Source organism: Echiichthys vipera (genome assembly GCF_963691815.1).
Source record: "Echiichthys vipera genome assembly, chromosome: 8".
In the NCBI taxonomy this organism is placed as follows: Eukaryota; Metazoa; Chordata; class Actinopteri; order Perciformes; family Trachinidae; genus Echiichthys; species Echiichthys vipera.
This window is the reverse complement of record NC_139833.1, coordinates 25,947,653-25,963,999: the sequence shown is the minus strand read 5'-3', so window position 1 is coordinate 25,963,999 and position 16,347 is coordinate 25,947,653. Positions and strand designations below refer to the sequence as shown.

Below are 16,347 nucleotides of genomic sequence, written 5' to 3'. Positions count from 1 at the left end.
ATTTACATCTAATTTAATATGATGGAGGAAGTGCAGTAATCAGTGTACAAAATAAACTGTATGTACTATACTGTATATACAGTAAATAGTCATTTATCACAGCAGTAAGGTGCTGGAAAAGCTTGAAAAGTGCTTGAACTTGACTTCAGAAAAGGTGCAGGAACCCTGAGTGAAGAAGACACGTGTCCAGAACCTTTGAGATGTAACAGCATTAATATCTAATTTTAGGATTGCTTTACGTTGTGAAGTTACGGAACCTTTAAAAGTTCGTATTAAAATTTAGAATGATTAATTCAGCAGTTGTTTGTGTTCTTGTCATGTTCAATATCCTCACTCTGTGACTTAGCTGTTAAAATTACTTAAAGAAGTCCAGTCGTGTTTTCTTCCTTTCATACTAGTTCACAGCCTGTGACCTAATAATCTTTCACCCCAAAGAAGCTGCAGGTCCATCTCTGGTGGGTTCCTGCAGACAGGAATAGCAGAAATGTTTTTAATGAACCCCTTTTAAGTCCCCCTGGAGACCGACTGACTTCTCAGGTTTCCAAAAAACCTTCCACTTGGAGGTAACACGGCTCATCTGAATCACTGAACTCTGTTCTGCCCCAGACCAACTGGCCAAGGAGACCAGGCTGTCCAAGACGGAGGTGGACTGCTGGTTTTCAGAGCGCAGGGCGCTGAGGGACAACATGGAGAAGGCTATACTCACCATGTCTTCAAAGCACACAGAGGATAGAGCACACCGGCCGGGAGCGCTGCTGAATGGGGCTTTACATCGAGAGCAGGGGGCGAAACCTCTACGCTCCTCTCCCAATCCACCTGTCCTCTCCTCCTCATCTTCATCCTCATCCTCCCCTCCTGTGCTCGCAGCCTCCTCCCCTCATCCACCAACTCTCTCCTCCTCGGCCTCACCTCCTGTCCTCACTTCATCCTCCTCCTCTTCTCCCCATCCCCCCATCCTGTCGGTCTCTACGAGTCCAGCTCCCATTAGCAGCCACTCCCTCGCCCTGCTCAGAGAGGTGAGACAAGCTGCCGAAAACATGTCCACATCAACGCCCTTTAGATGAAATTCTGTTAAAATAACACTTTAGAATTTCTCGTGCAAGCTATAATTATACAAATAAGCAGGCAGATGTGCTGCTAATGGTATCAAGACATTAATGAGTTGTGACTTTAAAGAGATGAATTGATGAAATGGAACCTTCTTAAACACATATGAAGTGAGATAACGTGTAAAAGTGATTCATCTTGAGAAGCTGCCGCACTGGTTCTTGAGGAGAAGCTGTGTGATTGACACATGATGAGATTCGCTGATACTTGAATATTATCAGTGAGATAAGACAGCAGTGACTACAAGGTCAGATCTGAAGAAGTAAAGGGAAGGCATGGGAGGAGGAAGGAAGCTGCAGTATCTCACAGGATTACAAAGCCAATAAATGGAACATATATCCATGTCACCTGAACAACAACAGTTGTATGCTCTGTGACACACTGCACATGCACAGGCTGACAATGAATACATTATTTAAACTACTTTTGGCTGATTTAAAAAAAATGTATATCAGCCATACACTAAGTCTATCAACAACATCCGACGTATTTATCTCATCACCCAAACCCACATTTTGCAGAAAGGGAAATGTGTATGAAATGAATCAAAATTCTCACCTGTTATTTAAAAATGGCAGTCAGCCCATGTTTATGAAGGCTCCATGTTTTACCGCTGGAGAGAATGTGGCAAATGAAAGTAACCGAGGTGACTGTTGTGATCACATTGTGTTTCCATGAATACAATTCTATCTACTTGGAAGACCTGTCCATTAAGCACTTTTTAAAACCGTCCACAACCATGCTAGCAGCTCTGAGGCTGTACGTGGACACAGCGGTGCTTTGAGCTAAACGCTAACAACAGCATGCTAACATGCTCCCAATCACATGGTGGCATTAGAGGAGTCGGTGCTTCATGTCATTGATCTTCTGGGAATCATGCATGTCTGTATTAGCTGTCGTGGCAATCCATCCAGTTGTTGAGGTATTTGCTAGGATTAGAATTGATAGGATTTCATACCAATGCCAGTATTGATTCCCAATCACATCACAAGTAGGTCTACAAAGGATTTTAGCGTCAGCGGAGCTGTTATTGTCTGTGCGTCTGAACACAGTGGAGATGAAATAAGAGTGTACCGCTTTCTTTTTTTATACAGATTTTCAGGTTATTCAAAGAAAATCATCCGCTCAGTCTGCCTGCACGGTGCTTATCATGCCGTGCTTCCGACCGTTTCTTCCCACCCGCCATGACGCCTGCTTGTTGCAAGTTTCCAGCAGATGCAAGAGTTTGATACCATTGTTTTCCCATGTGCAACTGCTGGGATTGATCAAATGAATGAACTAGTTTGGAGGAATATGATTCTGGTTCTGATTCTAATTTGTTACAGATTCCCAACTAGAACCGGTTCTTGATTCCCGTCCTTACACATTTGTGTGCCCTTTACAGAAAAGCAAGACACAAACTACCTTTTACTGTCCCCCAATACCTGATCGTTGAGTTGAGAGCATTGTTTGATTATTACACATGTCCAATAAAGCATATTGTTTTCTATGTAACAGTGAATTAACTACATTTGTTGCTTGACAGATGTTCTGTCGGACTCAGTGGCCGTCTCCTGAGGAGTACAGCCAGCTGGAGGTCCAAACAAGCCTTGGACGCACCGACATTGTCCGGTGGTTCAAGGACCACCGCTCGGCACTGAAAAACGGTGAAACACTGGACTGGATGGAAAGTTTCCAAAACCTTGTAGAGCAGCAGAAAGAAGGCCAGGAACAGAACGGCCAGAGCACTGAGAAAAAACAGAGTGCTTCCTTGCAAGTGAAGGCTGTGAAAGGTAAGTTTTAGGAGATTTTTTTTTTATTTTGTCTCTCAATATTATGTTGTCAAGTGATTTATACCCTTGACTTTGTGCTTTCGCTGTTGTTGTGCACATTTTCAATTCTTCAGCCGTTGGTGCAGTGGAGGAGGCTGCTGAGAACACAGCAGCTGCTACAGATCACTCCAAGCTGTCCGACCAAGACAAAGTCCAGTGGTTGACGGACAGATTAGCCCACAGTGTGGCGGACCTGAGCCGGACCAGACCGGAACAGACCAGCTCCAGCACTGCTGACAAAGGGAGGTGGGTGCTGAGAGGGGAACTGGATCTTTTATCCTATATTTATTTTCTACTGTGAGATGTTATACAGACAAAAAAAAACATCAGCTCACTGCCAATATTTAATTATCTTATCTGAGGAGTTATTTTAAGATTTTTTTTGTAAGAACAGTCTAAAAATACAGAACCGTATGGGATGCTGAAATACTCTTTACTTGTTATTTGTTACATCAGCTAGATTTCCATGCATGGTTTATGGTATTTTTCACTGAACAAGTCAATGTGCACAGAACAATCTTCCTTAGATTTTTTGTTTGTAGTTCCTAGAAGGTGTCTGCTTGTGTTTAAACGTCGTGTGCGTTTTCTTGCCAGGTGGGTAAAGGTGACTGTGGCAGTGGGGGAGGAGAGTGAAGCAGGAGTGGAAAGACAGAGGCTGGCAACAACAACAGACACTGAAGTTTTGACCATGGAGCAACCTGGGAGGGTCACTGGTTGATGGTAGGTCGAACCATCCTTCCAAAGACCTAGTATGTGATCTGTATGGGAAGCACTGAGAAACTGAGAAAAGCATCAGACACTAAAACCACACTGGAGCAACTCTTTAAACATCTCGCACACTCATTCATTTGACCCATGAATCCAAAACGTATTGGGGTGGTTTTAACGTCTGCAAGACATGGATTTTGATTTTGTGTGACTTTGCCTGAATAAATAAATAAATATATGGTGTACTGTTCCTTTAAGATGCCACAGCTGCAGCCTCAGCTACCCAGGAAATTATTAGGGTGTAATTACCTCTGATTGGCCCCTACGAAAAAGATGGCTTGCTGGGATGGCAGGATGATATTTGGACCCACACCATCATTAGCATCAAAGATATAGACGCACACACACACACACACACACACACACACACACACACACACACACACACACACACACACACACACACACACACACACACACACACACACACACACACACACACACACACACACACACACAGTGTTATTGTCACAGTGAGGCACAACGAAGGGTGCAAATGGTGTTACATTTCTCGTCCCCTTTTCGTATCAAGTTTTGCTAAATTCCATATGCAATTATTTAGTATTTCTGAACTTCTCAGTGACCCTTGCAAGCATTTGTTTAAATTATTATGTGGAAACATGCATGCATTTCCCTTGAACACTTGGAAATGGAGCCCTCCTTGTATCGCTTCGATTCTGTTCCAGGTTCGAGTAAAACAACGACTGCTGAGTCACCGGCCATCATGCGACGACTCAAGATGACGGATGGGGAACCAGTGATGTAACTGTCTGCCTGTGATGTCATCACAAAGCGCTAGGGACTTTGGAGTTCCACCGTTAAAGCGCTGACAGACGTGTGGTGCAGATGCCGACATTAAGAGGAGTGCCAAAGCTGGACTTGATGCATTGTTCTTACTACCACACTTGGTTGTTTTTGTTTCCTTTTTTTAAAAAAGGAGCACCCTTGTAAATATTTTTTCTGTATTGTACATTTTTATTGGGAGGGCATGTTTGTTCATTTCTTTTTCTAAAAGTCATGACTGGTGCCCCGAAGCAAGGAATGTTTTTTTGACGTTGTTTTAAGATCAAAGTGTATGATAGCGTGTTCTCTGAAAATCGGTCCTATTTTTTTTTTTTTTTCATAACCGCGCACTACTCATTATGAGCAGTCTTTGAGGGCACTTGCCTATATCCCTGTGATAGTGATACATATTGACATGGTAGGCCACTTCATCTAACACTGTTGGGAAACAGTTTTTCTTTTCTCCTGCAGCGTCATCTTGAGTCGCACTCTTAGATTTATGCTGATGAAGGTGGCAGCTAGGAGTGACAGCGTTTTGGGCAATCTGAACACACAGAAAAGATTCATCACATTGGGAAGAGAGCGAAGTGTCTGTTTGATCGCACCATGCTGCCTTTTTCCGCTCACTTATTAGACTTTTTCTGGCTGCCTCAGAACTGGTACAGTACAGACTGGCAGCAATGATTTCAACTTATAATTTCTTTGTTTTGTAAAACTTGAAATATTCTCGACTGAACACTTTGGTAAAAGTGTTCCGCGCATGATAAAACAACTGAAGCTTGTGCAAAGTCTGAACACGCCCCTTGTGTTCTTTCTAGTCTTTCTGGTTTTAGGAAGGTCCTTCTGTTCAAAGCTGGATCAGGTTCAGTTGATTTCTGCAGTCGGTTCAAAATCTGAAAGTGGTTCAGACAGAAATGATTAGAACTGTGCTGATTTTCTGGAAAAATGATTGGAACATCATAACAGCCAAAGCTGTCATGAACTTCTTGCATGTGCTTCAACACTTTTCATGTTTAAAGACTCATTTAAAAGAAAAAAAATGAATATCTGTGATTTACAATATAATTGACAATATTTGTGCAGCAAAAAAAAAAAGTTGAGTTGAAGTGTCATTTAACCCTGGTATGCACAGCAGGTGTATGGCTGTTTGATAGCTGAATGTCTGTTGCTGCTGCTGCTGCTGCTGCTGCTGCTGCTGCTGCTGCTGCTGCTGCTGCTGCTGCTGCTGCTGCTGCTGCTGCTGCTGCTTTAGTTTCATGTTCAGACAAGTATCTGGGATACTGTACATCCGGTTGGCTACAATGGAAAACCGCTTGCATTTTTTCATTTTCTACTTTAAGTCTGCTGTAACTCAATAAATACACAACCAAGTGTAAAACTGTCTCGGGCTTCCAGTGTCAATTGTATGAATCAAAAACCTGTGTCCAACTTTATATCTGGGTTTGGCTGAACATGACAGTCTTTTTACACATCTTTGAAGTGCTGCGTTTGTTTTAATCAAAGGCTTAAGGAGCTCCAATTATTTAATATCACAATGAGTTTGTCAAGAATCCATAATAGATCTTGATTTAGACCATCGGATACGTGTTGGTGCAACACAAAACACTGTACAAATTAGAATTTTGCTCCTCCAGGCACCACGTAGGCGAATGGCGTGTTTGTGTCAACCAATGTGCAGATCAGCACAACGTGAATTCAAAGTATAGAAGATGTGTGCATCATCTCTTCTGCAACCTCTTTACCCATAATGCCCTTCATTGCATAGATTTATTGCGGCGTTTACGCACATCTTCAGTTCATTATTCCGGTTTTCTGTGCACATTAAGATGCATTTAACAAATTCAACCGTTACAGAATCTGAGCACATTTGCATCAGGTTTATTCTCCAGTTCATAGTTTGTTTGTTTTTAAGCAAATGTGATTCATTTATAAACAAACTAGGTGATCGTTTTATTATTTATATTTTCAAGCAAAAATTAAAATTCAGTTCTACATTGTTTGAATTTCAGCTTCTCTTTGTCACAGTAAAATGAATATTTTGGGGTTTTGGACTGTGGTCAGACCAAACAAGAAAAGCAATTGCACCCTTTCTGACATTGATAGAACAAGTGATTCATGACAGAAAGAATTGGCAGATTAATTGATTATGAAAATGATAGTTTATGAGCACTAATTGTAAATCATTCATATATCCACAGTGATTCTCAACCAGCCACACAGGCACAGAATCGGTTGAGCTCTCGTGACATAAGAACATCCAAATGTTGCACCATGGACACATGGATAGTATGATAATAACACTCTCAGACTCGCCCATTCTTTCATTAAACAACTGTTATATTTACACAAAAAAAGAAAAAAAAAATCACATCTTCGCCTTATTTTGTTTAGATCAGGTCTTAAAAGAGGAAGATGTGCCACGGATGCTTAAAAACATTTTACACCCAAGTAAAATCAGACTTGGAAACATTGCTCTCTAAACATCTTCTCTCATGTTCTGCTGAGAGCACCCTTCCAGTGCGATGGTAATTACAATGTAATTTGATATGGCATCAGAGAGAGAGAGAGAGAGGGAGGGGGAGGACGGGAACACACAAGTCCAAATCAACAGTGTGCTGGTGTGCAGCTGCAACACCTGGAGAAAAGCTGGGGGGGGGGGGAGAAGGAAGAAGGAGAGAAGAGATCAAGAATCATCACATACAAAAAAAAAAATATTTATTCATATTTCCTTCTATCTGCTACACAGGGACACATCCGCAGTAGTAGTAAATAGTGAAGCTGGCTTTAGCATATGGCCAGAGTCTTTGAGTCCTGCTGTGCGATGCTGTCCTGGTTAAAACGTGTACTTTCTCAAATTTCATCCTCTTGTATCCTTTAAAACTAAAAATGAATGTGATTTCAATTTTAAGTCAAAGTTTGTTGCCTCAAACGGAAGAATAACAAAAAGCAAACGATTTAACCGGAAACATCAACTTCAACGCCATTTGTTATTGGGAGGAAAAGTTGTGTATGGGGGAGGGGAATGACGCTCTCCTCTGGTCTCCGCTCATTCATCCCCAAGGCGGAAACCTTGGCCCCAGTTGTGACGTCCTCTTCCTCCTCCTCCTCCTCCCCCCCCCCTCCTCCTCCACCACCTGCCTGCTCCTGGGCAGCTGGTCTGCTGGGAGGGACTCCAAAGCCTGACACCCCTCCCCTCCTGTTTGGGAAGAACCGATACCTGGAGAGAGGAGCAAAGAGATGCATGTTAGAATACCTACATCAAAACAGATGACATTTGATATCAAGGAATTTATTTTACGAGAAGAAAAGTAAGTGGTAGTGTTTTGTAGTTTATCATCCAACATGGCAAAATGGCGAGGCAGTGAGGCTTTATAACAAATAAGTCAGTAACTGGTAAAACAACACAAGCAATCACAACTAAACATGTTTATGTCACGAGAAACTCTAATCTCCTCTTGTTACAGCTCTTAGTTTGTTGGGGTAGTATGTTTTCATCTATTGTCTGCTTGCGTCTCTTGTTATGCGTCACTGGGCATGGGTGACTAAACTAGTTTCTCCTCTGGGATTTCTTTTAATGTAAAAAACTTGTTTGGGAGTGAAACCAAAATGGATGCAAATCACTGCTCATTTCTTTGTAAAAGCACAAAGTACAGATGGTTAAGTTGAACCAAAACGACAATGTGCAACATCTAATGAACATTTACAACTAAGGGTACTACTACTTACAACTAAGTCATCTCTAAGGGCTACTTTGCTGAGTTTAAAACCAGCTCTGTGTCATCTTAGTGTTGCAGTTTGTGCAGATGAACCGTGTTTGGCTACCCTTCCTGACACAAGAAGGGAAAACAATTTATTTTCACACAGTGCCAGGACACAGAGCTGCATTTATATGTGCAAAGTATTCCTTTAACTTTTTTGGTTTTGTCTTTAGCCTTTAGACAACACAGACAAGCTGCAGACAAGTTTAAACCCCGTCACATAACTTATGTGGGTGCCCTGTGCACTGCATGTTAAAGCAAGCCTACTGTATGTAGCTAGTGGAGATTATTGCATAATGGTTGATACTAAAACAGCATTACAGTATTGCAAACGCATCAAAATCCATCTTACGTTTGCAAACATTAGCTACATGATTTGTAACAGGGAAATGTTTTCAGTTATTTCTCTATTCAACAGTTACATAGTCTTACTTTAAAGCTGTGGTCAGAACATCCCCCACATCCCCAACTCTCAGCCATGAAGTTGGTGAGTAGAACAAAAATAAAGTTCCAAACTCCAAAATTAGACCCAGGTTGTAATAAAAACTTACAAGAACTCCGGTGTGGAGAGGAGGGAGCGTCCTCCCAGGTCCATGGGGTATTTGAACATGAGGAAGAAGTAGAGGTGACCCACCAGGTTTCCTGTCAGTTCATTCACAAACCTGCTCAACAACAGAAAACAAAGAGGAGTAGATAATCAAAGGCCACAGAAATAACATGCACGAGTTCAGTTAAAACACAGGCTCCTTATCAGGAGATTTGCTTCTTTGGAATACAGAAATGGACCATTCCTTATTTGTTCCATTATGCATTTGATCCAGCCGATAAAAAATAATTACTTACGAGCCTCCGATGATGAAATTGAAGACCAGTATGACCCAAGGTAGATAATGTGCCTAGGACGGAGCAACAGTAAAATATCACCAACATGATAATTAGAAATAGCCTCACATTCAGGTAGTCATTTTGGACTAAAGATCACATGATGACAGTTCATATTAGAAAAACATGCTAATGTGCTTTGATATAAGTGTGAAATATGTGATATCTGTAACAAGACTGTTTACTAGATCAAATTGTATAATTGGAGATTTAATGAATGTAGGGGATAAAACGTGTGGTACCTTGAATCGTGTTCCGAACCAGAAGGACACAATCGTGTCTTTGTTGAACTGAGCCCAGACATAGAGCACTGACATGATCAGTGGGATCATCAGCAGCTGATAACAACATAAACAACGATATGTGAATCCAAGATAACAGCACAACAACACCGCTTTGTAAAGAGGTTTCCGGATAACGTTTAACTTTTGGTCATGACCTGTGCGATGTCATTTAACATCTGAGGGGTGCTTCATAAAGGTGGCTCAAGAAAGAAAGGCTTATCTTAAAAAGATGGTCTTAAATAAGGCGGTTTTCAGGCTAGATGAGGTGCTTTGGTGTAAACGGCAGTACTCTCATTTATTTGAATGAGGGGGTGTGGGTTTAGCAGCCTGCGGCAAAAAGTCCAAACAGATTCAACTTTTGGAGAAACGCGTAGGAAGTCACGTTACGGTGATCGGTGTTTGTCAGTCCATTTTGAAGACAATCCAGCTTCTACAGACAGAACCAGGATTAAGTGACTCCATAGAGCCAGCTGACAGCAGCTAATACGATCAGATGAAGTCACGCCTGGTTTACAGGCTGCTTGTTTATGACGTGAGTGATATAAACATTGTTTGTATTCTAAGTGCTGAAAATGATTGTACAAGACAGAACAATGCAGCATGCAACACATTAAATAAGCCAGGTGATAGACTTTAAGGCCAATTTTAGGCTGTTTCTTAAATTGTGAAAATGATACATAATAAGCCATGGGTCAGAGATATTTAAATGCTTGCTTTAATTTGAGTAGTTTTAAAAGGCACAAATGTTAACTGGAATACTGAAACAAATACTTAATGCTCAGATTAAAGAAGCCCAAGTTAAATGTACTGCCACATGTTCACAGTACAGTAGTATGGGGGGACTTAGTTTTAGTTGGCAAAATTAATTGTGCTACTGGTTATAAAAGGTATAATATGCAGTTTTATCCTAAAAATCAATGTATAAACTACTGTATGTCCCGGATATAAAACTACCCTGATATTAAGACGGCATTCCTTTTTCAGACGGATTTCCAGAAAAATAAACCTGTCTAATATTAGGGCAAATACAGTAATAAGAAAGTAACCTCTCAATCATCACTTATGACCCACTAGTAGAGTGTGGTGGTGCCTGTATCTGCAGAGACCCTGCCCTCTGCCTGGATCTCCTCTCTTCTTATTATTTTGGTCTATGCGTGACGTTTGTGGTTGTCAGCAAAGAGGCACCCACCCCACCTGTGTGTTGCAGCCAATAACAGCGTGCAGACCGAGCAGCCCTCTGATTCCCAACCACCACTTTGTGATGCCCCTCCCCCTCAGCAACTCATACTGATTCACAGGGCACAAGACAGTGTGTCTACTTAACCGAGCAAGTGTGTGTTTATCTGTGCCTTGAACGTAAGCGTCCTCCCTGAACAGAAATCGTTATCTTGCTCGTCCGACCACCACCTCTCTGGCCACTGTGCGCAAGCCGCGGCCGAGCAAAGGGTCAACTGTGAATGCTGTGCGTTTAATAACAGTAAGCAGTACTTTCTACATATTATAATTTGAATCTTTGTCTTTAGTAGGCAATTCTTATTGTTCTTGCATGTCTCAAAGCGATTCCCTCCAAAGGCCCACTCTCTTCCCCCTGCCTAACCTCTGACACTCCCCCGACACGTGGGCTGAGAGAAATTCTGCGTTCGAATGCAATGGGAAGTCCGAAATTTCAGAACTCCAAATAGGCAAAGTGCACTGGAATGACTGTCCAAGTAAAGCTCTTGCTAACGAAATTGGGGTAGGTCGATCTTTTATTCGGACCAAATAAAATGATTGGTCAGACTTTTATTAGAAATATATGAGAATTCAATATTGATGAGTTTCAACACCTGGTAGACACATTTTTGTGTGCCATACGCTTATTATGAGCATTTGAAGATTACAAAAGAAAAGCGTAAAAATATTAGAAAAGTATGAATTGCTTTAAGTGGTCACCCTGTATTATGAAACACTCCTAAGATCTCAAGTGATAATTGCAAACAATTGCTATATGCTTTATATCAAGTATATAATGGTCATGATTTCATTTTGTTGTATAAATACAGAAAGAGAGGAGGATTCTCACCCGCATGTTCATCAGCAGCCCAGTTATCTATAGCCAGAGTCAAGGACAACGACCTCCTGGCTCAATACAATCACAGCTGGAGCCTTAAGATTAGAGCAGCTGGTGACTGGTAGGTTGCCAGGTCAAATCCCCTCACCAGCTGACTGTCACCCGCTACTTCTGCCTTTTCCCCTTGCGTATGCCTAACCCCCCATACCTGACTTTTCCACACTTGGTTTAGATCAGGTTTAAGGAGAACTGGATATTTCTCAAATGTGTCTCATAAATAGGAATTGTCTGTCAAAAGCCAGACAAGTTGACAATCAAAGCTGAACTGACAAAACAACAGTCGAGATATGGGCCAGGTTGTACTGTACTGCTTGTGCTGCATGTGACCTAGATTAGGTTTCTCTGCTCTGCAGGGGTAGACTGACACTGGGCCACTGGCACAGAGCCACTCTGACATGGCACAGTGCTGCAGAGAGAGAGGAGGGGGTACTGAAAAGACACAGGAGAGAGAAATGCAGAGGGGCAAAGAAGGCAGCAATGAGCGAGGATCAATGGTGGAGTGGATAACAGGGATGTAACCTTAGATGTTGAAGGAAGATTGAAATGTACCATTTAAACAGGATGTTTTAATGGGGTTTTGGTACTTTGTGATGCCAGACAAAGGATACAACAATGCAGATCCAGTTGAAGAAGAGCATGAAGACATAGTCTGCAGGTCTGCCATCAAACGCCCCTGGAAAACAATATCGAAAAAATCATTGGCATGACAAAAAGAGCATCTAGTGTGTGCGACTGTGTGTGCGACTGTGTGTGTGTGTGTGTGTAAGCCACTGAGGACAGTAGCCTCACCTGTCTCTAGCCGACTGGAGTAGTGGTAGAGGAAATACAGGTTGACCAGGTACAGAAACCCAGTATTAGGGGTTATCGGGAAATACAAGGTGGCTGTCACTGGTCTCCAGAGCTGAAACAAACAGAAGAGCCATTAGTCTAATAGAAATGTAGTAAGACATGAATATAGGGGTGTGTGTGTGTGTGTGTGTGTGTGTGTGTGTGTGTGTGTGTGTGTGTGTGTGTGTGTGTGTGTGTGTGTGTGTGTGTGTGTGTGTGTGTGTGTGTGTGTGTGTGTGTGTGTGTGTGTGTGTGTGTGTGTGTGTGTGTGTGTGTGTGTGTGTGTGTAAAGATCCAGACTTTAAAGGCTGTGCTTGAAACACGCATGAAGTCCCATGTGGATTGTAGAGGATAACTTCTAAGCACTGAGAAAGTGGCACCAGACAGCTGGTGTTCTTCTGCAGAGTCTGTTACCTCACGATGAATAGACGCAAAGGTTTTGTTTGATGGTAACACACATCAGATCAATACAGCATTTAAGAGGGGGCTTTAGGGCTGATCAGCATTCCCTGTGTTCAATTACTTTTAATCAAGGGGAAAGTGACAGGATATAATTACAACATACAATACTGAAGTGGAACAGATCGTAACTGTGCCTTGGTTATAACTAGATATGCCACTAGTAGGGCGATGGCTTACAGTCATCGACCACTGAACCCACCATTCCAAACACTCAGGCAGTGCGTCAGTGAGGAGAGACAGATAGGCCTTTACAGACGTGACTGCACAGGGAGCAAGATACATATAATATTGTAGTGATTGAATGGCCATTTAGAAATAAAGAGAGGAGTCGTGGTTCCATGTCCTCCTTCAAAATGAATAGCCCACAGTATGTCACAAGGTTCAGATTACATTTCTTAATAGGTTGCCAAGCAACAAAAAAAACTCCATGTAGATAGAGTAATACAATAATAAGTACTGCCAGAGGTATCAGTTATACATAGAACTTTTCAACGGAATTCCATTGCTAGGCAACAGCCTGAGTCCTTGTTAACTTCCTGTCAGTTGTGTCATTCACAGTCACTGCCACAGGAAATATAAACTATAAACCTTTTCAAAGATGTAAACATAAACATGCTGAATGTGTCCATGTTTGTTTCCCGTTGCAGTGTATGTGAATGACATCAGCTGACATGAAGTTACCAAGGGCCAAGGCTGTTGCCTAGCAATGGAATTCCATTAACAATGTCCGTATAGACCTTTTAAACGGAATTTCATTGCTAGGCAACAGCCTTGTTCCTTGGTAACTTCCTGTCAGCTGATGTCATTCACATACACTGCAACGGGAAATAAGCTAGGACACATTTAGAATGTTTACATCATTGAAAAGTTCTACTGTAGCTGTCTGGCAGGTTAAACAGTACACAGCAATATGATGTTATTACCAAAGAGTGTAATGTAAAGCATTCAAACCCTTTCCTTTAAGTAAAAGTAACAATGTCTCAGCAGAAAATGTGTTCAATACACTTGAGTAAAACATCATCAGGTAAGTCAAGAACCTTACTTTGTTAAAAGTACAGAAGTATCAAGATAACTTTTTTTTGTTTATTCATTTTTAATGTAGCAAAAGCACTACAAGTCCTTTCTGAATGCTCTTTTGCCCTGAGGTAGTGTCTTTCAGGACTTATAGCCCACTTCCTAACCTCGTAAAACCACAATGGCTGAGCCTGACGACAGCTCGCCTGAAGGGCTCGTTTCAGAGTAGGGAAGTCCCTTTACGGTTAGTCCACAACACTTTCTCCACCTTGTGGCGTGATAAACTACGGCACCTGGAAACAAACTGCTTTTATTCAAAGAAATACCGAAAATACAACAATTCGGCTAAGTCACCATCTTTGGTGATCAAAGTTTTTTCATGCACTGGTGAGATATATATATATAGCTTATTTCACTGTTGCTAAATTAAGTATCATTTTGACAGCATCCGGAAGTGGTGACCTCCTGCGTCTCGCTCTCTCATTGGCTGTCACACAGCCCAGGCCTGCTCAGTTAGCCTAGCCACCTGCTAACTGAACGAGCACATCCAAAACACCACAACCACAGCATGTATCAGCTACTCCAACACACACAAGTTGACGGAGACGGAGTGAACTCACATGAAATCTGCTCAAGACCAGCTCCGGAAACAGCATGAAGTTCCTGAAATCAATCAATCCTAGTTTTCCAATGAAGGGAACAGCAATGGAGGCAGCAAACCAGGACCGGGTGATGAGAGGGATGCTTCTGAACCAGTCCCCGATATCTGACATCTTTCCATGTGATTAGGGCCCAGTTATTACCATGAAACAAGACCTCCGCTTCAAAACGAGCTAATATCAACAACACGCTGCCTTTATATCAGAAGGGCTCCACTGCTAACTTTACATGACGTGGCTAATCACAGGGAGCTAGCTTTACACAGATACTGAGACCACAGCTGACACGTCCGGTTCAGCTTTTCAAAGTAAAACCAAATGGCCGCAGACACTGTATTTGCACTACACTAGGTCTGTGATTGTACTACTACTAATAATAATAATAATATTCAAAAACTAAAAAAGGGAAAAATGATACTCTTTCACTCAATCAGAAGAAACAGAAGACTAACGTGCATTTTTTAAAAGAAAAAATAATAAGAGAAATCACTATCATCTAAATTTTAAGCTCATTGCTGTGATGTAAAAACAACATTATAACATTTCTGCACAGGTAATGTGAAATCAATGAGCAGTGAAATGCACTATTAGAAAGTAACAATAGATGCAGGTAACACCAATGAAGGTTATACAGTAGTATATGTATAGCAATTTACATCATTTCTTGGAGTGGTTTATATACTACTCTTAATTTGAAGGAAAATGTTAGAACCGGATGTATTTCTTTATTTTCTCACACCAACTTATATTTTGACTTTGCTTTGCTTTATTATCGTACTTCCGGTGAAATTTGCAAACGCTCAAGACCAACCCGCGTCAGACGCTTTTCTGTTGTTACAGCCGTAGACTGTAGAAATGGCTGTTACAGCCGCCACCTGTGGAGACTAGCGTACTCCAGCCAGGGACGTGGAAATGGGATGGATGTAAATAAGAATATAATATTACTGATGCCAAGGCTCCCTTTTCACGAAACCTTCTCAGTTCACTTCATTACTCAGATGTTAGGTCCCCATGGTTCAAGTTTTTGAGGCCCATATTGAAAGAAGAGATGTGAAATAATTGTCTAATTCAATATACTGTACATTTTGATACATTGTAATGATGAGAATTAATCAGAATAAATAGGAAACTGGATTTGATTTCATGATTTACAGATGGATTAATTTGCTCCATTTGACTCACCTCAAAGAGAGAAGAAGAAGAAGAAGAAGAACTAAAAGCTGGAGATAATTTGAATACTATTTTTTGAAGGTTTTCGTTGCCACCGTACTCTGCGGGGGAATTGTTGGGTCTATGTAAATCCTAAATAAGTCATAGAGTGTGGTCTTTACATACTCTGTAAAGTGTCCTGAGATAAACTTTGTTATGATTTGGCACTGTAAATAAAATTTAATTGAATTAATTAATTTCATTGAATGAATATTATTTAATTGTCTGAGTTACAGAGAAGGGGTAGGACTAGATAAGTCAACATTTATCCTTATTCTTTTGGGATATATTTATTTCTGTTTATTTATGTTGTTTATGAGAATATGTATATTGAGTTTGTGTGTGTGGGTCTGTGTATATATATATATATATATATATATATATATATATATATATATATATATATATATATGTATGTGTGTATATATATATATATATATATATATATATGTATGTGTGTGTATATATATATATATATATATATATATATATATATATATATATATATATATATATATATGTATGTGTGTGTATATATATATATATACTAAACCGTAAGCAATGTGAGAATGACACAAAGACAATTTCAAAATGTTGTCTAATATTTTCAGAAATATTTTAATGTATGTTATATTGTTATTATTCTTTAGGAGTGGACAGTTTATGTGTGTA

General features: G+C 40.8%; 2 protein-coding genes across 2 annotated transcripts in view; one reads left to right on the top strand and one right to left on the bottom strand.

The window, feature by feature from the left end:
• The window catches only part of zhx2a (zinc fingers and homeoboxes 2a), a 32,039-nt gene extending 26,262 nt beyond the window's left edge, over positions 1 to 5,777 (top strand). The window contains exons 9-13 of the mRNA XM_083918621.1: positions 607 to 1,016; positions 2,633 to 2,879; positions 2,993 to 3,164; positions 3,513 to 3,638; positions 4,373 to 5,777. Coding sequence (XP_083774747.1) covers positions 607 to 1,016; positions 2,633 to 2,879; positions 2,993 to 3,164; positions 3,513 to 3,636 — 953 coding nt within the window. The 3' untranslated portion in view covers positions 3,637 to 3,638; positions 4,373 to 5,777. The remainder of the gene's footprint in view (positions 1 to 606; positions 1,017 to 2,632; positions 2,880 to 2,992; positions 3,165 to 3,512; positions 3,639 to 4,372) is intronic.
• A 1,390-nt stretch (positions 5,778 to 7,167) lies between these two features.
• On the bottom strand, positions 7,168 to 14,728 carry derl1 (derlin 1). Its single transcript, XM_083918623.1, has 8 exons — positions 14,428 to 14,728; positions 12,293 to 12,404; positions 12,112 to 12,176; positions 11,456 to 11,482; positions 9,352 to 9,447; positions 9,071 to 9,123; positions 8,779 to 8,889; positions 7,168 to 7,686 (listed from the first exon to the last, which is right to left on the bottom strand). Exons 1-8 carry the CDS (start codon positions 14,578 to 14,580, stop codon positions 7,425 to 7,427), a joined length of 879 nt encoding a protein of 292 aa, XP_083774749.1. The 5' UTR covers positions 14,581 to 14,728; the 3' UTR covers positions 7,168 to 7,424.
• Between the last annotated feature and the right edge of the window lie 1,619 nt (positions 14,729 to 16,347).

Coding starts and splice junctions, on each gene's coding strand:
- derl1 (XM_083918623.1), bottom strand. CDS start 14,580: ATGTCAGATATCGGGGACTGGTTCAGAAGCATCCCTCTCATCACCCGG. Junction 12,405..14,427: donor TGGTCTTGAGCAGATTTCAT/GTGAGTTCACTC, acceptor TGTTTGTTTCAG/CTCTGGAGACCAGTGACAGC. Junction 9,124..9,351: donor GGTTCGGAACACGATTCAAG/GTACCACACGTT, acceptor GCTCCGTCCTAG/GCACATTATCTACCTTGGGT.